We start from the raw sequence: 24,270 nt of genomic DNA, 5'->3' as shown, positions 1-24,270 counted from the left end.
AGATTCTTCACAACCCACGGGAGAGGTTACGCTTTGGATAAAGACATGGGCCACAAGAAATAATTTCAAAAGAGGGGGAGAGGGGGAGGAGGGGGAGGAGGAGAGAAAGAAAGAGAAAAAGAGAAAAAGAGAAAAAGAGAAAAAGAGAAAAAGAGAAAAAGAGAAAAAGAGAGAGAGAGAGAGAGAGAGAGAGAGAGAGAGAGAGAGAGAGAGAGAGAGAGAGAGAGAGAGAGAGAGAGAGAGAGAGAGAGAAATCAAGAATGAAATCAAGTAGTATCCAACCATTTATTTAAGACCTAAATTTAGTTAACGGTGGTTGAATTTAGTTAACGGTAGTTAAATTTAGTTAATGGTGGTTGAATCAAACATTGCAACTTCATATTGCAAAAACCACTGGTGGACAGTCAACCGGGCTGTCTAAGATTGCAATGGGATCTGGGTCAACTGGGAAAGTGGGCCAAGTATGGCAGATGGAGTTTGATTCAGACAAGTATAAAGTGTTGGATTTTGATAAGCTAAACCAGGCAGGACCTACACAGTTAATGATAGGGCCTTGGGGTGTGTTGTAGAATAGGGAGACCGAGGGTTACAGGAACATAGTTCCCTGAGAGTGGGGACACAGGTGGATGGGGTGGTGAAGAAGGTGTTTGGCATGCTTGCCTTCAATAGTTCAATGGTTCATTGGTGCTTTCTTGTCATGTCTGCACTGCGCAGTGAAATTCTTTTTGCTTAGATCACACAAGCACGAGTCACCATATTTTAGTGCCATTTACAAAAAGCCCAATGTCCATCGGTCAAGGCATTGAGTAGAAGGATCGCAACATCATTTTACAGCTGTACAAAGCATTGGTGAGACCATACTTTGAGTATTGTGTGCAGCTCTGGTAGCCTTACCACAGGAAGGATATATTAAACTGGAAAGGGTGCAGAGAAGATCCATGAGGCTGTAAATGGAACTGGAGGGCTTGAGATGCAAGGAGAAGGTGGATAGGCTGAGACTTCTTTTCCCTGGTGTGTAGGAGGCTGAGGGGTGATCTTATAGTGGTGTTTAATATCAGAAGGGTTGCCGATTGGATGAAAGATCCGTCTTTTTCCAAGTGCTGGAGAGTCTAAAACTAGAGGGTTAAGGTGAGATGGGAACAAATTTAAAGATTTAAAAGGGATCTGAGGGGCATCTTATTCACGCAGAGGGTGGTGGGTATACGGCAGGATCTGTCAGATGAGGTAGTTGAGGCAGGTACAATTATAACATTTAAAAGTACTGTAGTTAGACAGGAATGTGGATAGGAACTGTCCAGAGGGATATGGGCCAAACAGGGGCAAATGGAACAAACTCAGGTGGAGAGCTTGGTTAATCTGGGTAGGTTGGGCTGAAGGGCCCGTTTCTGCGCTGGAGTAACTCTATGACTCGACAACGTGAAATAGAAACACTGAGTGTTTGAGGGATTATTTATATAGTGCATGAAGAGAGGCACGGCGGTTATATTTTAGTTTAGTTTAGATTAGTCTCTGGCGCTGTAAGGCAGCAACTCTACCGCGTGCCACTGTGCCGCCCATATGTTGTATATACAGTGGCAGTGAGACATTGCGAGGCAGTCAGGGGTTATTTACAGAGAGTGTTGTTGCCCCCACCCATCTTCCCCTGGTCTGCACCATCTGCCGTTCCCCTTCCAGCACAATATCTCACCCTGAGCCAGCGTCCTCGAGGATTACCCTCTGAGACCTCCCTCTCTGTCCGCCCTCCCTAACCCCACTCTCTGACGCTGCAGCCTTTGATCCTTTCCTCTGAGCCCACCTCTGAGACCCCCACCTCTGAGACCCCCACCTCTCTGAGACCCCCACCTCTCTGAGACCCCCACCTCTCTGAGACCCCCACCTCTGACCCCTCCCCCACAGACGGACAGCTCCCTGATCACCCAGCTCCTCCCAGCATCCCCTCTTCCCTTGAATACTCAGCCCCTACCCCCACCCACCACTCATTGACCCTCTCCACTGCTCTGCTCTCCCGCTGTGTGTCCATTGCCTCCAGTGGCGGAGGTGCCTGCATCCGAGAGCCGTTCCCTGCACAAGGCCGGGAGATCCCAGCGGCACGGAGGGAGGTAACGAGAGACGGGAATCACGGACGCTGGCTCTGCCTCACTCCGGCTCCTGCCTTCCTGCCTGGAACTTCACCCAGTCCCAGCGCTTTCTACACAAGCCGAACATTCAGAGCGTTCAGAACACATGGACCCAGGCATGAATCGGACCCATGCATGGAGACAAACAGGCCCGCACACACGTGTGCATGCACACACATGCTACACATGCATATGCACTTGGAATACGGCCATATATGGTAACAGACATATCACACACACAGATAACACACACACACACACACACACCTATATATACACACACACACAGACAAACATAAAAATAGAGAGACACACACACACACACACAAAGACAGACACACACACATAAAGACAGACACACACGTACGAAGAGAGGCACACACATACAAAGATAGACACACACATACCAAGACAGACACACACATAAATAGACAGATACACACATAAAGACAGACACACACATAAAGACAGACACACACATAAAGACAGACACACACATAAAGACAGACACACGCACACGCACATAAAGACACACACACGCACACACAGGTACTTACAAAACCGCCTTTGGGCCCTTTTTTCCCTTGGAATCCCTGGAGACAGAGTGAATATTTGTGATTAGAGCAGTTGATCACCACCTGTCCTGTACCGCCTGCATTCCCAAACCAGAGCCGCTGGGCAGCTGGGAATGTTGCTCCCTCCGCCCTGTCCCCACTGTTGGTGCACCACCACCCAGTCCACAGCGCACACCGCGCAGTGGTCCCAGCTCACACCCACAGCTCACACCCACAGCTCACACCGCGCGGTGGTCCCAGCTCACACCCACAGCTCACACCCACAGCTCACACTGTGCAGTGGTCCCAGCTCACACCCACAGCTCACACTGTGCATTGGTCCCAGCTCACACCCTCAGCTCACACCCACAGCTCACACCGCGCGGTGGTCCCAGCTCACACCCACAGCTCACACCGCGCAGTGGTCCCACAGCTTACACCACACAGTGCACCCACACTGCGTGGTGGACACAGCTCACTGCGCGGTGAACCTACAGCTCACACTCACAGCTCACACTGCGAGGTGAACCTACAGCTCACACTGCGCGGTGGTCCCAGCTCACACTGCGCGGTGGTCCCAGCTCACACTCGCACTGCAAGGTGGACCCACCAGCAATACATTGTGCCGCCCATTCCTCACCTTATCTCCTTTCAGTCCAGGGATGCCCTGAGGTCCCGGAATCCCCGTTGGACCTCGTTCTCCCTTCGTGCCCTGAAAACAAGAACAGTATTGATCTTAAACAGTGACTGGCACTCTGTCTGACCTGTGCAGAAACATGAGTCACACTTCCCATTTGAAGGCCGTGCCAGGTCGTATGGTGGAACCCTGGCCAACGCTGTGTTGAACTCTTTTACACCGTGTTCCTCTGTTCTGTACGTATCTTGCTTGTGACCTGTGCCATCTCTATGCCATGGGGTATCTGTCCTTTGGTAACAAGCTTGGCCCAGTGTGCCTGAGTCAATATGTTCAGCTGTACGTATGTCTTCAAGTGGCGTGGCTGGTAGAGCCGCTGCGTCACAGCGCCAGAGACCCGGGTTTGATTCTGACCTCAGCTGCTTCTATGTGGAGTTTGCATGTTCGCCCTGTGACTGCATGGGTTTCCTCCGGGTGCTCCGGTTTCCACCCACGTCCCAAAGACATGCTGGTTCGTAGGTTATTTGGCCTCTGTAAATTGCCACTAGTGTGCAGGGAGTGGATGCAAAAGTGGGATAACATGGAAGTACTGCGATCGGGTGATTGATGGTCGGCACGGACTCAGTGGGCTGAAGGGCCTGTTTCCTTGGTGTTTCTTTCAATCAATCAGTCAATTAAGTGTGAATACCTCAACTGAATCCTGAATCCTTTCTGAAATGATGGTCAGGGGGTTAAATAAAAAAATCACAACCTCAACCCAGTTTGACTGCTACTGCAAGAGCTGTATTGGCAACTAGAAAATGAAATGAAAAGTCAAGGAAGAAGGGAGCTGGGATGATCAAACGACCGGAAATGCCGAGATCAACTGGCAAAGCTGCAAAAAAAGATTTAGAATGATGAACTGAGTTTAGAAGGATGAGGGGGGATCTTACAGAAACATATAAAATTATAAAAGGACTGGACAAGCTAGATGCAGGAAAAATGGTCCCAATGGTCCCAATGTTGGGCGAGTCCAGAACCAGGGGCCACAGTCTTAGAATAAAGGGGAGGCCATTTAAAATTGAGGTGAGAAGTAACTTTTTCACCCAGAGAGTTGTGAATTTGTGGAATTCTCTGCCACAGAGGGCAGTGGAAGCCAAATCACTAGATGGATTTAAGAGAGAGTTAGATAGAGCTCTAGGGGCTTGTGGAATCAAGGGATATGGGGAGAAGGCAGGCACGGGTTATTGATTGGGGACGATCAGCCATGATCACAATGAATGGCGTTGCTGGCTTGAAGGGCCGAATGGCCTCCTCCTGCACCTATTTTCTATGTTTCTATGTTTCTATGAGTCCAGAGGGCATGATTTATACGGGCGATGGGGTGAATGAAAAGAGTCCAATTCCATAGGTAGGGGAATCAAAAACTAGAAGGTATAGGTTTAAGGTGAGAGAGGAATGATTTAATAAGAACCTGAGGGGCAACGTTTTCACACCGAAGGTGTTGAGTATATGGAATAACTTGCCAGAGGAAGTGATTGAGGGAAATACAACAACGACATTAAAAGATATTTGGACAGATAACTGGATAGGAAACGTTTAGAGGGATATAAGCCAAAAGATGCTCAGCACGGACGGTTTGGGCCGAAGGGCCTGTTTCCATGCCTTACGATTCTATGACAGGCTGGGTCTTTATTCCCTCGAGCATTTTGTAAGTCACATTCATTTCCTCTGGGTAAGGAAGTCAAAAACACCAGGGCATAAGTTTAAGCTGAGAGAGGAGAGCTTAAAAAGAACTCAAGAGGGTTATATGGAAAGGGCTGCCAGTGGAAGTGGTAGAGGTGCGTTTAGTTACAACATTTAAAAGGCACTTGGACAGGTTCATGGATAGTTAAGGTTTGGAGGGGTAAGGAGCAAACGTGGGCAAACGGGACTGCATCTTGGTCGATACGGACAATTTGGGCAGCCGAGCCTGTTTCTGTGCTGTATAACTCTATGGCTCTATGCCTGTCCATCCAATACCAAAACCTCTTCCATTCTCTCCAGCAGCATCAGGCAGATGATACAAGTCATCCTCCTCAACATCATGACCCAACACTGTGGATATATCAACACAACAGTGATTAGATGTGACCAATTGATCCGCTCGCAACTGGGGACACGTAGACCCTCACGATGACGGGGTTTCAGCGAGCAAGGAGGGCAGCCCACCTGGTGCTGAATGTGATTGATTGAGTGAAGGATACAGCATGGAAATAGGCCCTTCTGCCCAGGATGGTGATTGAGGGAGACAGGGGACATGGAGAGTGGGGGTGGTGGTTGGAAGACTGGCCAGTGGTCAGCAAATATTGAGTGGGAGATTGTCAGGAGTCCAGAAAAGGGTGGCCAGGAGGAGCATTGCTGGCGTTGCCTCCAGACACACCCAAAGACCAGCTTCTGCCAGGGCTCCATTTGGTCCACACTCTGTCGCTATACCTCTGGCCTAGCTGGGCAGCCATGACTGCCCCTCCCTCCCCCCGCCCCCCTCCACATTGCCCCCTGAGGAGACTGCGCCCCCACCACAGGCCCTGCTCTGATGCTTCATGCTGGAACCATTGGCACTCCCTGTGTGGGCTCCCTGCCCGAGCGACAGTGGGGGACAAGACCAGGGGCAACGGCAGGCCTGTGAAATGCCCATCTGCCCGATTACTGCAAGAACTGGTCCATGACTGCTCCTGGGCTTTGAGACAAAGTACTGAGAAAATAACCGAGGACAAAGCATTTTTAAATGTTTTACTTTCAGTGTAAACAGGCCCTTTGGACCACGAGTTCACACAGACCAATGATCGCCCGTTCACGCTAGCTCTATGCTCCCCCACTTTCACATTCACTCGCCACACACTAAAAGAATTCTACAGAGGCCAATGTGCACGTCTTTGGGATTGGGAAGAAACTGGAGCGCCCGGAGGAAACCCACGTGGTCGCAGGGAGTGTGCAAACTCCACACTCGAGACAGCACTCGAGGTCAGAATTGAACCCTGCTCTCTGACACTGTGAGGCAGCAGTGCCACCTGCCGCCAAGTGGGAATTGGCGATTATTCCATATCCATGGCTGGATCAATTGAATGATATTTTCAAAGTAGGATGTGTACATCTTTTGTTGGCTGGGATCCTGTGGGACTGAATAACATTACAGTGGATATATTGGGGATTGGAATCACGCCATGCCATAATATTGGGGATGATGCTTCACGGTGCGAGGGTCAACAAGAATTGATCGGGAACTGGATTATTGTGGAAAGCACGATGCCCATTGTCAGGTCATGTTAGTAAAATGATTGATGTCACTTCCATAGACCAGCTTGTTGCACATTATCAATGGCTCGCACAGGCTGGGGTGAAGATTACCCATCAGTGCCCTGCTAGACAATGTGGAATTACAGAGGAGTTTACCAATGTGTGAGCTCATGTCAAAAGAAATCCTCCCTGCAATTGGCCTTTTGCACTGCTAATCCATTGTAAGCAGTTCTTCCTTTGAAGCAAAGTTGATCACGGAGGTCGATGACTCACTTTCCTTCAATTGTTAGAAAGGTTCCTCATCACTGTGTAAGATCGTCACCCTTCCTGCTGCAACCCCCGTCGGTGGCATCTCCAGTGTTGCCCGGGCATTGCTGAGGATGTGCCCACAGCTGCCCCCAGTGTAGAGCCCCTCTACTCCATCACAAGACCCGGTCAGCAGGAGGAAGGTCTGCAGCAACTGCACACGGCTCTCACAAGCAAGGCACCGTGTTCTGATGTGGAACACACAGGCTGAATGAGTGTTGGGAGCTCAGTCAACAATCTGCCAGGGAAGATGAACATGCAGCTCCTGACAATCTACCTCTCTACCTCTTAACTGATTTGATATACTTGTATAAAAAAATATTCACATAAATATTTCAGTGAAAGGAGAGCTCTAATACTTCCCCACTTTGCTTAGTTGTGTTGTACGAAGGAACGGCAGATGCTGGTTTAAACCGAAGATGGACACAAAATGCTGGAGTAACTCGGTGGGACAGGCAGCATCTCTGGAGAGAAGGAATGGGTGACATAGAAAACATAGAAAATAGGTGCAGGAGGAGGCCATTAGGCCCTTCGAGCCAGCACCTCCGGAAACGTCATCCATTCCTTCTATCCAGAGATGCTGCCTGTCCCACTGAGTTACTCCAGCATTTTGTGTCTATCTTTTTGCTTAGTTGTGTGTCAGCTTATGTGACATCAGGAAAAGGTCAGTGGGCTGAGAGAAGATGGATCAAAACAACAGTAGCAGCAGGAGAAGGGGGGGGGGGGGGGGGGGGACACAAGGGATCGTGAGGCTTCATGGAGTCTCATAGTTCAGAGGTTGCATGAACTGACGTGAATGAAACAACTCACTCCTGGATCTGAGTATCTGAACTCATGTAACACTGAGTAATATCCCCAGCACTTGGTGCCCAGAGTAGATGTGGAAATGAGACAGCTTTATGATCGGCACAGGAGGGGCAGCTTGGACTGACGCTCCCTCCCAACTAACTACAACTGAAGTGTGGCTGAAGAAGCTACACCTTCTACCGCTGCACCAAAGAGAGATCATCCTAACACATGGCATCCCTGTGTGGTATCTCAGCTGCACGGAGGCAGAGAGGAGAGCTCTTCAGCGGGTAGTCCATAGAACTCAGAGGACCATCAGAACACAGGTACCAGCCTTGGAGGGCATCTACAACACACCATGCCTCAGAAAAGCCACCAGCATTCACAAAGACTCTTCACACCCCTGCAACAGTCTGTTCGAACTTCTACCATCGGGCAGGCGATACAAGGCCTTCTACGCCCGCACCTCCAGACTCAGGAACAGCTTCATCCCCAGGGCCATAGCTGCTATGAACCGGTCCTGCTGAGCCGGATGGTCACATCGCAGTGAACCGGCACAGATCTACTTGCACTTTATTCTGTTTTAAAACTGTTACAATTTGTTTTATTGGGTTGTATAAATTAATACTGACTGGCTAATTAATTTATTGCATCGTATGGGAGGCGCATTCCCAATCTCGTTGTTCCCCTGTACAATGACAATAAAGATATTGTATTGTATAGTATTGAATCACGGTGGCTCCAATGGCTTGAGACCCTCAGCAAATTGTCAGCAAATTTGCAAACCACAGATTTGAAGACAGAGCAATTTCTTCCGTCTCACACTTTGCCTGAAAAAACCCTGTGTAATTTCCAAGCAGACTTTAAACACCTCCTCGTTCACATTCCATTCAACAAACACTTCTTTGAGTTGTGCTGCTCCCCCAAGGTTCTCTGGTTACTGTGTCAATTCACGTCACACAGACAGGCAGCCCTATCCCCCATTGACAAGTGGCCAGAACACAGCAAGCCACGGCTTCCAAACTGAGCAGAGGGAAGCGGATTATCAAACAGTTAGCGGAAAGCTTTGAAGATCCAGCAGGAGATTATTGTGCGTTGTCCTGCACCCAGTTCCTGTTTGACAAAGCTCTCTGTGCAAGATCAACGAGTTCAAATGAGGTCATGATGAAAGAATAAAAATAACTCTCTGCATGACCACTGTTTCTCTTCACCACCAGAGGAAAATTAAATACAACTTTGATTAAACGTCTTCACACTTAAATGAAATTAGACAACGTTGTAAAGAGTTGAGACTAAAAGTGTCACAATGATGAAGTGTTGCATGTGGGACAGATAGGCCTGTCCATTAATGCTAGTGGACCCTCAGTACTTACAGCCTTGCCCCTGGATCCCGGGGGACCGCTCTCGCCTGACATTCCTCTGTCACCCTGTTGAGAAAGAGACAAGAAGAGTGCGTTATATGCAGGACTAATAACACAGAGATCAGTGAGAGCAAAGGGCTTCCATTGCCATGTCAAAAACTATCAGCCAGAGAGGAGGCACTGGGGACTCAGCTGCTGGAAGCTGCAGCAAATAAAGGAGGGTTGCTGGAAGAACTCAGCGGGTCAGGCAGCAACTGTGAAGGAATGGACAGTCGACGTTTCGGGTCGGGACTCCATCTGGACTGAAGGAGTAGAGGGGAGGTAGCTGGTGTAATGAGCAGGGGGAGAGTTGGGGGTAAGAGCTGGCCAGCGATAGCGACAAGAGGCTGGGAGGTGGCCTACAGTGATGGAAGAGCAACAAGGGACACAAATGGCTACGCTTGGCCAGGCCAACCCTGTCACGATGCCAGGACAATAGGCCTTCAAGGTCAGGTCAAGAACCCCGCACTTACTACAAATGGGACTTGTAAATGGTGTCAAACGGGCGACTCTGTACACCGTCTCAGTGTACCACTGCTATACACTTGTACTGTCTCTGAGATGATAATCTAAGATGATCTAAGTACTTATGTAGAGTGATATTTGTACTGAACTGTAAACAAAAATGAATTTCACTGTCCCTCGGTGCGTGTGACAAATGACGTACTATTGATAAATGGAGAATGAAAGGCTGCAGATTCAGGAATATGGGAGGAATCCTAACCCTAAACATTTGCACCTGCGTCCACCTATCACTTGCTGGCTCTTGCCCCACCTCACATCTCCATCTCTGTCTACTGGCTACCTGCCCCCACTCCGTCAGTCTATTTGAAGGAGCGTGACCCGAACCATCGCCTATCTATTTCCCTCCACAGATGCTGCCTGACCCACTGAGTTCCTCCAGCAGCTCTCGCGTTGTTTGGTAATGTGAGAATCGCCCAATGCATGATAATGTTTTCCTGGTACTGTTGCCAGGTACATGACATCAATAATAAGGCAACCTTGACTCTTGTGAGGCACCTGAGGGTGATTTTCACCAGGACTGGCTCCTCCAAGGTGGGTGTTGAGACAGAATAAGTTCGAAATTAGGGAATAAGTTCAAAGAAATGATTCCGTGAACAAACTTTTGCTGGAGCCAGGTTTCTGAAACACATCACGGGATGTTGGATGTTGGTTAGTGTCGTGCGTGACAGACATTGCAAAAGGGTGCAAATGCTGCTCTGCATTGATGAGGTGCAAGTATTTCTGCAGCACTGTGAGATATCCTTCGTAGAGCAGGCTACATATTTAATGGCCACACAACACCATCAATTGGCCTTTCAGACCAGTCCGCTTTCCTGAAATGGATCAATTTCTACAACCGAAAGCAACTCAGGCACAAAATTATTTACGAATTAAAAAAAAATAAAATAAGGTGGTGGGGGGAGTAGTGGTGCTTGAGAAACTGTCAGGAATTGTCCAGTCCGTTTCAGTGTGCTTGTTACTCAAGGACGGGTGTGTTTGGAGATAGTTTGGAACTTGGAGATAATCCCACCCGTGCATCTCGGCCATTTCCCTCAACCCCATCTGCTGACCGACTCACTAAACCCTCCAGTCATGCCTACTGATCAATTGGCTGCAAACCTCAGAGCTATCTTCTCATTATGCCTCTTAAACCTCAGCCACTCACCCCCATTAACAGTGGAGCCTTGCAGCGAGGCGTGGCATGCATGTGCACTTAGAGCCCATCGCTGATGCAAACTGGGCGGGCGGGCATGGTCGGATTGGGCCTGACACCCCTAGAGATCCTTGTTCAGGAGCCTGCTGATGGAGACCCAGAGCGCTAGCTCAGCATCCGATCCCGCCGCTGAGCTAAGAGTGAGCCCCGCGGTGCACGTGACTCACCTTCAGACCCTCAGGTCCTGGAGGGCCGATCTCTCCCTCAGGTCCAGGTTCTCCCTGCCAACACCAGAACACACAGTTAACATTCCACCCACCTCCGGCATTGTGCAGAGGGTCGCAGCGCAAACAGCAGTGATGTGAACGCGTCACGTTACGCTCATCTTACCAGTTTACCCCGTGGACCAGAGGAGCCCGTCATTCCTTGCAAACCACTTTCACCCTGCGACAGAAATACTCTGTTAGTGCGCAGAAAACACACATTAAACGTGTTCAGAGAAAACAACAGCTTAATTTCCATGGCGATTTCAAAGAGTAAAATGTCCCAACACACATCCCAGGAGTGTAGAGCATACGATTCGATTGAAGATGCAGAGGTCATGGTCGATAATCAAAAATATGATCAAAATGGTCAATTTTAAGGAGCTCCGTGGAGATATGAATGGGCAGGTTAGCGGGTTGAATTCTACATTTAGGGAGGATATTTGGATAGCTAAAGGCACATCTGAAATCTGCCACAAAGAAAATTACGTAGGTTTATGGTGAGAGGGGAGAGATTTAATAGGAACCTGAAGGGCAACCTTTTCACTCAAAGGGTGGTGGGTAAGTGGAACAAGCTGCCGGAGGAGGTAGTTGAAGCAGGTACTATAGTAACATTTAAAGGAGACTTGGACAGGTACATGGATAGGAAGGGTTGACAGGAATATGGGCCAAACATGGGCAAATGGAGTGTCTTAGATGGGGCATCTTGGGTGGCTTTGATCACGGGTTGGGCCAAAGGGCATGTTTCCGTGCTATATTACGAAGTTGTATAGTGTATAATGGTATAGTCAGTCTGAAGAAGGGTCTTGACCCAAAATGTCGCCCATTCCTTCTCTCCTGAGATGCTGCCTGGCCTACTGAGTTACTCCAGCACTTTGTGAATAAATACCTTCGATTTGTACCAGCATCTGCAGTTATCTTCTTACAAAGTGGTAAATCTGTGAATTTCTCTGCTTTGTAAAGCAGTTGAGGCCAAATCGTTAAATCGAGAGTCAGAACGGAAGCAGGTCCTTTGGCCCACCTTGTCCATACTGATCAAGTTGGCATTCTAGGCTGGTCCCACTGGCTTGCATTTGGCTTCTATCCCTCCAAATATATTAAAGAGGAGCTGGATAACGTTTTAGTGGCAAAAGCGATCGGGGTATGTGGGGAAGTGCAGGCAGTGGGCAGCAAGCAGAGCTATTGTCTCACTCCCCAGGCCACTCTGTGTGGAGTTTGCACGTTCTCCCTGTAACCGTGCAGGTTTCCTCCCATCTCCCAAAGACATGCGGGTCTGTAGGGCCATTGGCCACTGTAATTTGGCTCTCATGCAAGTGTGGAGTCTGGAGGTAGTTGATGGAAATGCGTGGAGAATAAAATGGGATTAGTGTGGGATTAATCTCACTAAGTGCTAGACTGCTAGTGGAGATTGGATGGGATGAAGAGTCTGTTTCCATGTCGTGTATCTCCATATTTGGACGATCATATAAAATGGCGGAGTAAGCTCAGAGAGCCATGGCTTCCTCTTCTCCCCATGTCCCTGCTGCTCTGCTAAAGCTACCTACACATCTCTCCGAGAACCTGCCAGGAAACCCACGGAGTTTGAGGGACTCACTGTAAGTGGACAGTTTTCACAGGTGATGTATTTGTTAATTAATATAAAATTACATGGAACATCAGAACCAGGCGCTGTGCAACAGAGTGTTTATACACCTTTTGGAGTTAATATCCACTACAATGGAAGAAAGAACTAGTCTGGTTGAATGATAAATCCTGACAATAATCACCACTAATGCCGACACTGTGGTTGGAATTGGAATTGGAGAAAAATCTCCAGAAATCCAAAATAAAAAGGGACCCAACTTGAAACACTCGGTAGGTCAGGCTGCTAATGTTTCAGGTCTAAGATCATTAATCGGGAATGGAATTGGACCTTGTTGGAAAGGAGGCATTTCCAGGGCTGGAGGGGGAGTGGCAATGATCGGTTGACTCTTTTGAAGGGCTGGAGAGGCACTGACGTGAGTCAAGGAGCTGATGTGCATGGCTGAGCTCTCCTGCCCCAGCACCAGACCTGGGGACCATGATGTGGGTGATGGGACCAGGGAGGATTTAACTCTGAGCGATGGATGGCAGTGTCACCCCGAGCTGGCAAGCCACGTGCATGTCCTCACATCACTGGGATGTCCATCTGCTCTGGAGGAGCATTCATCGCATGGAGGAGATGGGCAGGCACGTGGACATCTATAATACAAACTCTGAGCTGCCAGTGAGGGAGGGTTCACCTCTCCACTGACGGCATCCTAGTGCCGACCATTGGAACCACAGGACACGGGTACGTCCATTCCCAAAGCTACAGAGCCTTCCGGTTTCATTCACGTTGCATTTCTGCCTTTATAGCTGGCAAATCGAGCAACCTATTTCACTTAAATGTGACCTGAACAGCACAAATGTGTTTTCAACGGAAAAGATTGAGGGAAGTTCAGTTACCGTGAGACCAGCACCACCCTTCTGCCCCGGCTGCCCCGGCAAACCCTGCAAAAAGGAAATGACAACAATTAATCATCACATACGAACATGGATAGGGTACTAAGATCCAGAATATTCCACAGTCCCTGAAGGTGTGTCTCTATCCAGGGTACAGTCCCTGTAGGTGTGACTCTACTCAGGGTACAGTCCCTGTAGGTGTGACTCTACCTAGGGTACAATCCCTGTAGGTGTGTCTCTACCCAGGGTATAGTCCCTGTAGGTATGTCTCTACCTAGGGTACAATCCCTGTAGGTGTGTCTCTACCCAGGGTACAGTCCCTGTAGGTGTGTCTCTACCTAGGGTACAATCCCTGTAGGTGTGTCTCTACCCAGGGTACAGTCCCTGTAGGTGTACGATTTCTGAAGATGCCAAATCTCCCCCGTGTACAGTCCCTCAGGGTGCTGACTCCCCCCCCCCTGGAGTACAGTCCCGGAGGGTGTCACTCCCCAGGGTACAGTCCTGATACACATCTCTTCTCTTTTCTCCCACGTTATGCTTCTCCTGCCATCGATCCCATTCCCTAAACAGTCCAACATCGACAGTACTTTAACTGGGTGGCACGGTGGCGCAGCGGTAGAGTTGCTGCCTTACAGCGAATGCAGCGCCGGAGACGCAGGTTCGATCTGACTACGGGTGCTGCACTGTACGGAGTTTGTACGTTCTCCCCGTGACCTGCATGGGTTTTCTCTGAGATCTTCAGTTTCCTCCCACACTCCAAAGACGTACAGGCGCTTGTTCAAAACTAGGGGCGGCGCAGACCAGAGGCACGAGACGCACCTAAACCACCCAATGGCCGGATGCATCTTTCCCAAAGTTTTGTTGAATCTTCCGACACAAAGCAATAAAATATGTGCGGAGATACTCACCGCTCCTCCCCGTGGACCAGCGGGTCCCGGAATACCAGCTCGGCCCGTCCCACCCTGCAGGGAAAATGGGAGAAACAGACAGGTCAGTGAGTAACTACCTCCTTCTCTCCAGAGTCTCAGCCATGCAGAGTTGTACTTGATGAAGGGATCGGGGAGACCGTGTGCTGTCGCCTTGTCTCCAGTATTCCCATTCATCCTCTTTTAAAACAATATACAGGCACTCCCCGACATACGTAAAAGGCGACTTATGCAAACTAAGCAATTCTTTAAGCCCACTGATGCCCACTTGGTCTCCACGTCTAATAGTAAATTTACTTACACAGTGGCACTACCGTTTCCGACTTACGCAAGAGTCTGTGGAATGTAGCCTTATGCAAGGGTAAGCAGTTGTATATTATCCTCATGTCGTTGTGTTTGGTTAGTGCATAGAGATATACACCAGGATGCAATGAAATTCTTTGTTCAGATGGAGCTCACAGATTAAACGGTGTATACAATGATCGACACAACACTAAATACAATTGCTGATGCGGACTGATGCAAAGATTATTGCTGCTAGGCACATGATTTCACAACATGTCCAGCGACTCTATTCGGGTCGGCTGTTTCCCGAGAAGGGCTGAGGGTAGCAGAGGTGAACTGACTTCTGCCACCGAGATGTGTGGATAGAGCCAGCGGGGATGTGGGGTGGAATTTTGTTTGAATGTTCAAAACGGCTGTAATGAGACTGGTAGAGATGTGTCACCCTCCTGTCCCTGTCTCTCTGTCTCCCACCTCTGCTACCCTCAGCCCCTCCACAACAGTCCCTGTCTCACTGTCTCCCACCTCTGCTACCCTCAGCCCCTCCACAACAGTCCCTGTCTCACTGTCTCCCACCTCTGCTACCCTCAGCCCCTCCACAACAGTCCCTGTCCCTGTCTCACTGTCTCCCACCTCTGCTACCCTCAGCCCCTCCACAACAGTCCCTGTCTCACTGTCTCCCACCTCTGCTACCCTCAGCCCCTCCACAACAGTCCCTATCTCACTGTCTCCCACCTCTGCTACCCTCAGCCCCTCCACAACAGTCCCTGTCTCTCTGTCTCCCACCTCTGCTACCCTCAGCCCCTCCACAACAGTCCCTGTCCCTGTCTCACTGTCTCCCACCTCTGCTACCCTCAGCCCCTCCACAACAGTCCCTGTCCCTGTCTCACTGTCTCCCACCTCTGCTACCCTCAGCCCCTCCACAACAGTCCCTGTCTCACTGTCTCCCACCTCTGCTACCCTCAGCCCCTCCACAACAGTCCCTGTCCCTGTCTCACTGTCTCCCACCTCTGCTACCCTCAGCCCTTCCACAACAGTCCCTGTCCCTGTCCCTGTCTCCCACCTCTGCTACCCTCAGCCCATCCACAACAGTCCCTGTCTCTCTGTCTCCCACCTCTGCTAGCACACAGCCCCTCCACACCTGTCCATTTCTCTCTGTCTCCCAACTATCCCCCACCCCTCCTGGCTCCACTCACCCATCATCTTCCACCTACCATCTTCTGGCCCCTGCCTCCCTCTCCCTTTCCCCTTCCCCTCTTTATACTGGCTATCTCCCCTCTCTCCATGCAGGGTCCCTACCTGAATTCCTCCCCCCCCCATCCCTTGCCCACGGATGCAGCCTGACCCGCTGAGCTCCTCCAGTGGGTTGTTTTTAGCTCCTGACTGCTGTCCCTTGCCTCTCTGCGCTACTAGTGAACTTTGACCGACACTGATCTGGTCAATGGTGTGATCTGACGTGGAATGGGATGGTGTGGGGAATGTGCACTGCAGTGGCAGAGTACCAGGAACACACACTCTCAGAGTGCAGACACACTGAGAATGTTAGCACCCATCTCACCACTGGGCATTCAGCCCTCAGTGTTCACCCTCCACACTGCCCTCTGCCTTCAGGCAACCCCTTGACTCCACACTTAGCAAGGGCCTGCACCAGTTCGAGCTGACCTGTGCTGATTGAAGCCACACCCGATCTCTGAGAGAGGGTCAGGGATCACCTTTGGACAAACAGTGGTGGAAGTCAGATGGAAACCTGGAGCAAACCATTGCAGGTCTGGAGAGCCTCTGAGACAATGTTTGCATGGAACATAGAACACGACCTCACAGGAAAAGACCCATTGGCCCACAATATCAATGCAGAACCTGTTGCCAAGTTTAACTAATCTCCTTTGCCTGTTAGTGATCCATATCCCTCCATTCCCTGCATATCCATGTGCCATCTAACAGCCTCTTAAATGCCACTATTATATCTGCCTCCCTGCCAGTATGTTCCACACCAACCATATTCTCCCAGTAAAAAAATTGTACGGTGCATTTCCTTGAAACTTTGCCCTTCTCCCCTCAAACCTCTGCCCTCTCATCCTTGCCATTTTCCATCCTGGGGGAAAGGTCCTGAATGTCCACCCTACCTGTGCCTCTCATCATTTTATATACTTTAATTACTGCTTTCCTGTTACCTTCCAGTATGAAGTTCCAGGGAGGAAGGGTAAGTCTAATTGATCTTTACCAATTTCATTTCCACTAAATGTGGTTCAGCGCCATTTTGGATGAGGATTTTTTCAAACCAGATTGAAATGAGTTGAGTGAGTATAGGAGCAAAGAGGTCCTTCTGCAGTTGTACAGGGCCCTGGTGAGACCGCACCTGGAGTACCGTGTGCAGTTTTGGTCTCCAAATTTGAGGAAGGACCTTCTTGCTATTGAGGGTGTGCAGTGTAGGTTCACTAGGTTAGTTCCCGGAATGGCGGGACTGTCGTATGTTGAAAGACTGGAGCGACTAGGCTTGTATAAGCTGGAATTTAGAAGGATGAGAGGGGATCTTAATGAAACATATAAGATTATTAAGGGATTGGACACGTTAGAGGCAGGAAACATGTTCCCAATGTTGGGGAGTTCAGAACCAGGGGCCACAGTTTAAGAATAAAGGGTAGGCCATTTAGAATGGAGATGAGGAAAAACTTTTTCAGTCAGAGAGTTGTAAATCTGTGGAATTCTCTGCCTCAGAAGGCAGTGGAGGCCAATTCTCTGGATGCTTTCAAGAGAGGGCTAGATAGAGCTCTTAAAGATAGTGGTGTCAGGGGGTATGGGGAGAAGGCAGGAACGGGGTACTGATTGTGAATGATCAGCCATGATCACATTGAATGACGGTGCTGGCTCAAAGGGCCGAATGGCCTACTCCTGCACCTAATGTCTATTGTCTATTGAGAAAGCTGGTTTGTTTGTGTACAATATTTGTGGGCAGCTAGTTTAACCGGGACCTGCCATTCCCAGTTTTGATACTAATCCACTGTGGATCGGTGATTCATTCTCCCGAGCCCGAACACAACCTCTTCACCATTAAATACCTTCATACCAGGAACCCCGGGCATGCCATCCTTGCCATCGATGCCTGGCAGTCCCTGCAATAAAACACACAGTGCGCAGTGAGTAGAAGACTGAATTTAGAAGACTGAGGGGGGATCTTATTGAAACATATAAAATTCTTAAGGGGTTGGAGAGGCTAGATGCGGGAAGATTGTTCCCGATGTTGGGGAAGTCCAGAACCAGGGGTCACAGCTTAAGGATAAGGGGGAAGTCTTTTAGGACCGAGATGAGAAAACATTTCTTCACACAGAGTGGTGAGTCTGTGGAATTCTCTGCCACAGAAGGTAGTTGAGGCCAGTTCATTGGCTATATTTAAGAGGGAGTTAGATGTGGCCCTTGTGGCTAAAGGGATCAGGGGGTATGGAGAGAAGGCAGGTACAGATTACTGAGCTGGATGATCAGCCATGATCATATTGAATGGCGGTGCAGGCTCGAAGGGCCGAATGGCCTACTCCTGCACCTATTTTCTATGTTTCTATGTTTCTAGAGGAAATGAGTGTATGGACAAGGAATTTGCCAGGTCCGTTTTTACAGAGATCAGTTCCAGTCCCCTTCTCTGGCATCAGGGGGAGTGTTGCTTGGTAAAACTCAGTTCAACCCAGTCAAGGCAAGAGAAAGTCAGGAGTCAAGAGTGTTAAACTGTCGTACATATCGAGAACGGAACAATGATATTCTTACTTGCCATTCAGGCACATTAAAACAACAAAGCAACAAATATAACATGATCAACAATAGATCAATACATGCAACAATTAACAATAATATAGATAACCAAATCATCATAGTGCAAAGTGAAGTTGTGCAACCTAAACAAAGTTCATATAAGACCGTTACTGAGGAAGGGTTGTGGTTAGGGTTGCGCAGGGTGGCTCAAGAGCCCGATGGTTGCTGGGAAAAAGCTGTTCTTGAACCTGGAGATCACGGGTGTCAAGCTCCTGTGCCGCCTTCCCATGGTAGCAGCAAGATGAGAGCGTGGCCAGGGTGGTGTGGGTCTTTGATGATACTACCTGCCTTTTATGAGGCAGCGCTTCAAGTGGTTCCTTTTGATGTGAGGAGGTCAGTACCAGACAGTTTCCATCTCTTTCTGTAGAACTCCCTTCATTCCTGGGTGTACTGAATCAGGCCAAGATTTTAGTCAGACCCTTCTTTAGTCAGAAGGTTCGAAGGAGTCTTTGATAAAGTATGGAAGTTCGAACAATGAACAAGTTGTGGACATCATACTTTGGGAATGCCACGCTGTTCTCAGAGGGTCCGTGCAGGTGCACCAGAACAAAAGGAGTTTGAGGACTAGCAGCGTGGGAAGGCTTGTGATCCATTCAGAATGGAATTTGGAGATGGTCTAATGGAGTTGCCAGGTGGAACTGTTAGGGTAGAATGCAAACAACACATTGCCCCAATGGAGAGTCCTGAACCAGGGGGGACAACATTGAAAATTCACCTGGGAAATCAGGGAGGGATGTCAAATTGCATTTCTTCACAGGAAGGATGGTGAAGTTCCAGCAAGCTGCCTCTCACAAAGTTGTGAGGATGTAACTTTCACCAGACCCCATGGCAGCCGTGGCTTGGCACGTGTGCCACCTGCACTGCCCCACACTGGTGCTCATACCTGGGCAACTCAGCGGCCCTCTGAGCCCAGATGACAGCTCAGCCTTGCAGTGTGACTCCAGACAAAACTCCCACTGCTCACTGCGCTCAACGACACAGGGCCAAAGTCTGAAGAAGGGTCTCGACCCGAAACGTCACCCATTCCTTCCCGCCAGAGATGCTGCCTGTCCCGCTGAGTTACTCCAGCATTTAGTGTCCATACACAGCACCAAAGTAGCTGCGACCATGAGCACGAACCAAGGGCACCATTCGAGGTGATTTCTGCACAGATTATTATTAATTGAACGTAAAATGGCTCACATTTTTCCCCTTGCCCCCCGAGAGTCCTTGGCGTCCCTGCTGGCCTCGCTCACCCTGTGGAGTGACAGAACCGTCAGTCAGGGTGATCAGAGTAAGCGGGTGAGTAATCAGAGATGGCACATCATTACCCCATGCAGAACACAACTACAGGCAAACAACCGTGTCACAACAACCCACTTCTAATTTCACGGTAAAGCACAACAGGAGGAGGCCATTCGGCCCATTCTGTCTCTTCCTCCACGGCAGCAATGTTTGCCTCCTTCACCTCATGGCAGCAACTATTGCACAAATACTTCACATCACAGCCAGACCTGCACAAGATAATATTTCACCCACTGCCTGCCCTCCACACACAAACACTTCACTCCGCTCATAACCCTGTGCAGTAAAAGTATAACTTCACTGTGGTCTGCTGAGGTTGTGATCGCTACTGTATAACTCCTACTAACCTTCACCCCATTGAACCCTGACCATACTTCAATACTGACCCACTGTGCACACTAATCCTCCACCACTGACAACCCTGTGCACACTAATCCTCCACCACTGACAACCCTGTGCACACTAATACTCCACCAACCCCCTGTGCACATTAATACTCCACCAACCCCCTGTGCACACTAATACTCCACCAACCCCGTGCACACTAATACTCCACCACTAACCCCCTGTGCACACTAATACTCTACCACTAACCCCCTGGGCACACTAATACTCCACCACTGACCCTGTGTAAATTAATACTCCACCACAACCCCCGTGTAAATTAATACCCTACCACTAATCCCATGCACACTAATACTCCGCAACTGAGCCCTGCGCACGCTAATACTCCACCACTAACCCCCTAAGTGCATTAATACTCCACCTCTACCCCCCTGTGCACACTAATACACCACAACTGACCCCCTGTGCACACCAATACTCTGCCACTAACCCCCTGTGTACATTAATACTCCATCACTAATCCCGTGCACGCTAATACTCCACAACTGAGCCCTGTGCACACTAATACTTCACCACTGACCCCCTGTGCACACGAATACTCCACGACTGACAGCTTGTGCACACTTCTCACCCCAATGAGTACTCGACACATTACTAGTAAAACCCACTGGGATCTTCTGATCCGGTGACTGCTGCCGCACAACCCAAAGTCCCTCCTGAGGTAACATGCATGCAATGGGATTAAGAGGTGCGACTTTGAAATATCTCACCTGTACTCCTTTGTCGCCAAAGTCACCAAGTGGCCCCTCTGGCCCCTTTTTACCCTGAAGAAGAATAGTTGGAAATACGGTCAGTCAAAGCAGCAAAAGAGAAGTTTCCAACATGACAGGAATTCGAGGGCGTGATGAAGGACCTGACTGATGTCTGCGGTAGAAATGATTAACAGTCATGCTGATTAATGCTTCCGTGGGACTCTCACCAACTTCTCAGCAGAAGAGTCTTGCAGGTGTGGAGGTCCATGGACCACGCACACCATCAGTCTGATTACACAGCAGCCGTCTAGTCCCAGCTGGCCGCAGGCTGAGGCTGATATCCATGTCAGAGAGAGGGTCGGGCGGGCATAATGCATTCAGGCTTAAACGTCGAGGGAAATTATATCCGTGAATTATGAGCAAGAGGGGAATAATCAATAGGAATACTGTGGCCGCATCATGCTCTGACCTCTCCCGTCATTGCAGTCCCGCCAGAGACTCTGCCTGACCTGCTGTGCTGCTTGGAATTAGCTAACATGTGGAAGGTAGAGTGTGAATAGATGGATCTGCTCCAGGCTGGAAGGAAACTACTCATGGACTACCAAGGACCAATTCCTGCCCCTGAAATGACTTACCGTTCATGTTAATGATCTGGAGAAAAGTCGAAGGGTATGTATTCAAGTTTCTCAATGACTTGCAAAAATGGTGGGATTCTAATACAAAGGGACTGGTGAAGAAAGGTTCAGCAGACTGGGCCTACTTACTGGAATTTAAATGGTGGACCTTATTAAATCCTTTGAGACTAAGTGGACTTTTCACAGTAGATGCTGAGAAAATGTTTCCCTTAATCTGGGAAAAAAGGGCCATAGTTTCAGAATTAAATGATTTAGTTTCCTTCCCACTTCTGATGAAGGGCCTTCAATCTGAAACATTAATGGTTTCTATTCTACGCAGATGCTGCCTGAACTGCTGAGTGTTTACAGTTTCTTCTGTTTTCTATATTGTAGGAGAGGGAACTTTTTTCTCAAAGCCTTATGAATCTTTGCAATTGTGTACCTCAGAAGATTAAGATAACTAAACTAAAAGATAAAGTAAGATACAATTGCTTTACCTTTTTGCCAGATCTAAACATATGGGGGAATATTGGTAGAACTTAGTCCAGCTGATATGGATCATGCCCAGGCAGAGGAGCTCAGGTTAACTTGGCATTAGGTTCAGCACAGACAGAGTGGTGTACTGTTCGATGTTCTCTTCTATATTATTCAAGTACAAGGCGTTCAGATTGAAGGGAAGTTACAATTATGAAGATGAGGCAGGAGAGTGCAGATGAGGCCCGGATCACGTCAGCTTTATGATCTTCCTTGATGGTGGAGCAGACTCGAGAACAATTTGGCCTACCTCACTTCTACTTCTTAAGTCCTTGTGTTAAGGTGCACTAGTTGCTGCTGTTCCTTAACTTTGTCTTTCACTGTTCCTGGGGCTGTTAAGACTGATTCCACCATTTATGGGTGATTTGAGGATTGAGATATTAGTATCTTTTCTCAAAAGGAGGGACTCCCAACAATATTTTGTTGGAGAGATTCCCTGGAGATTTGTGTTTCTCCCATCCTGGCTTGCCATCGATAGTGATGCTTCTTGAACTGGTTAAAAACCAGTTGGTTTATCTTTGATGTTCCTGTTTGTAACTATTCCTAACTAATTCCACCGGGTGGCGCCATCACCGATGGCAGCCTCGTCAACGGTCTGTCAGTCTTTTTGTCTTTTTTGTTATTTTTAGTGTGTTTTAAAAAGTTTGTATTAATGTTCTCTGGTTTGTTTTATGTGGGGTTGGGGGAGGGGGGAGGGGGAAACTTTTTTTCAATCTCTTACCTTGCTGGAGATGTGATTGTTTTCCAGATCGTATCTCCGGTCGCTCTGCGGCCTAACATCGTGGAGTTGGAGGCCTTGCTCGAGACTGACTTTGAGCCCCACCGCGGGGCCATGGACTTACCATCGGAGCCTGCGATCCCTTGCCTGGGATAGACGCTCCAACTGCGGCCTGCAGATTTCACCATCGAGGAGCTCGCAGTCTCAGGTCGAGACTAATGTCGGGAAGCTCCAAAGTCGCAGGAGGTTCGACTAGCCTCGATCCGGGGTCCGATCACCCGGCGCGGGGAACTGAGATCCCCCCCGAAGCGGGAGCTTGATCGCCCCGATGCGGAGGGCCTGACCGCCGGCTACGGGAGCCAAGATCTTCCCGTCAACGGAAGGCTCGAGGCCCCCGACCGCAGGAGAACAAAGAAGGGAAGAGTTTGAACTTTTGTTTCGCCTTTCATCACAGTGAGGAATGTGGAGGAGTTACTGTGCTGGATGGTCATGTTAAAATGTATTTTGTGTGTCTTGTTGCTTTTTATTGAGATGACTATGGCAAATCAAATTCCTTGTATGTTGCAAAACATACTTGACTAAGAAAGTATGATCATGATGTGAGTGTGTGTGTGTGTGTGTGTGTGTGTGTGTGTGTGTGTGTGTGTGTGTGTGTGTGTGTGTAAGAGGGTGTTCCAGCTCTCTCTTACACACACACACATTTTCTCTTGCACACACACACACAATTATACATGCACACACTCTCTCTCGCACCCAAATCCTTGTCAAAGCAGAACATTTGCAATCTTGCCTCAACAGTTGGGAACCAAGAACAACTGGTTGGAGTACAAGGTAGCAAAACAAGTGAGGGACACATTGGTTTGTTACTCACCTGAAGACCCATTGGGCCACGGGGACCAACCCTGCCATTGTATCCACGAGCACCCTATGGAGAAGGAGAAACTGTGAGTGAGCCACAACACATGTCTTTGAGATTTAATAAGTGCTGTAGAGTTGGCCCCAGAATCATTCCAAGAGCTGTCCCACTTGTGTTTTCTGCATGACCATTGCTATTCCCTTTCTAAACCTTTCGAAAATCAAAAATCCCATCACCCAAAATTCTTAAACCAAAACGTGTCTGGTCAGAGATGCCATTCGAAGTCTAAGACATGAGAGGTAAACTCACCGTGGTCCTCAAACCCCCTGCACAGCTCACTGAGAGGTGGTGACATTCAACACTTTCTTGGGGTGTGTTATCTTCACTGAAAAGAATCTACCATTCCATATCTTACATTTCAGCCAAGATAATCAAGAGATATGCTTCAAAAAGTTCCTTACTGTATCACCTTTTCCTCCCATCATTCCAGGATATCCTTGAAGACCCTGAGGTCCCTGTAGGTTTAGAAAGAAGGTATAAATGCATAAATTCTTATGAAAAACAAACGCAACACCATACTCTGTGCCCATATATTTCCGTGGGCCAACAAATCCAGGCTTCCTCAGTCCTGGAATCCCCGTGATCCTATTCCAACAGTGAAGGTGCTCAGAACAATATTCCTGGCCACAGGTTCCAGATTCTGTCCCAAATCCCAGGCTCAGGGTC

General features: G+C 48.9%; 1 protein-coding gene across 2 annotated transcripts in view; it reads right to left on the bottom strand.

Moving 5' to 3' along the window:
• Nucleotides 1-24,270, bottom strand: part of col9a2 (procollagen, type IX, alpha 2) — an 82,473-nt gene that overhangs the window by 20,619 nt on the left and 37,584 nt on the right. For both annotated transcript variants that reach the window (XM_078423193.1, XM_078423192.1), the window contains exons 14-25: nt 24,006-24,059; nt 23,560-23,613; nt 20,841-20,894; nt 19,624-19,677; nt 17,700-17,753; nt 14,344-14,397; nt 13,439-13,483; nt 11,100-11,153; nt 10,937-10,990; nt 9,026-9,079; nt 3,312-3,383; nt 2,675-2,710 (exon numbers count right to left, since the gene is read on the bottom strand). In XM_078423193.1, coding sequence (XP_078279319.1) covers nt 2,675-2,710; nt 3,312-3,383; nt 9,026-9,079; nt 10,937-10,990; nt 11,100-11,153; nt 13,439-13,483; nt 14,344-14,397; nt 17,700-17,753; nt 19,624-19,677; nt 20,841-20,894; nt 23,560-23,613; nt 24,006-24,059 — 639 coding nt within the window. The remainder of the gene's footprint in view (nt 1-2,674; nt 2,711-3,311; nt 3,384-9,025; nt 9,080-10,936; nt 10,991-11,099; nt 11,154-13,438; nt 13,484-14,343; nt 14,398-17,699; nt 17,754-19,623; nt 19,678-20,840; nt 20,895-23,559; nt 23,614-24,005; nt 24,060-24,270) is intronic.

The sequence above is a fragment of the Rhinoraja longicauda genome, chromosome 27 (genome assembly GCF_053455715.1).
Source record: "Rhinoraja longicauda isolate Sanriku21f chromosome 27, sRhiLon1.1, whole genome shotgun sequence".
In the NCBI taxonomy this organism is placed as follows: Eukaryota; Metazoa; Chordata; class Chondrichthyes; order Rajiformes; family Arhynchobatidae; genus Rhinoraja; species Rhinoraja longicauda.
Note: the sequence above shows the minus strand (reverse complement) of the source record. Positions and strands in the feature narration are given on the sequence as shown.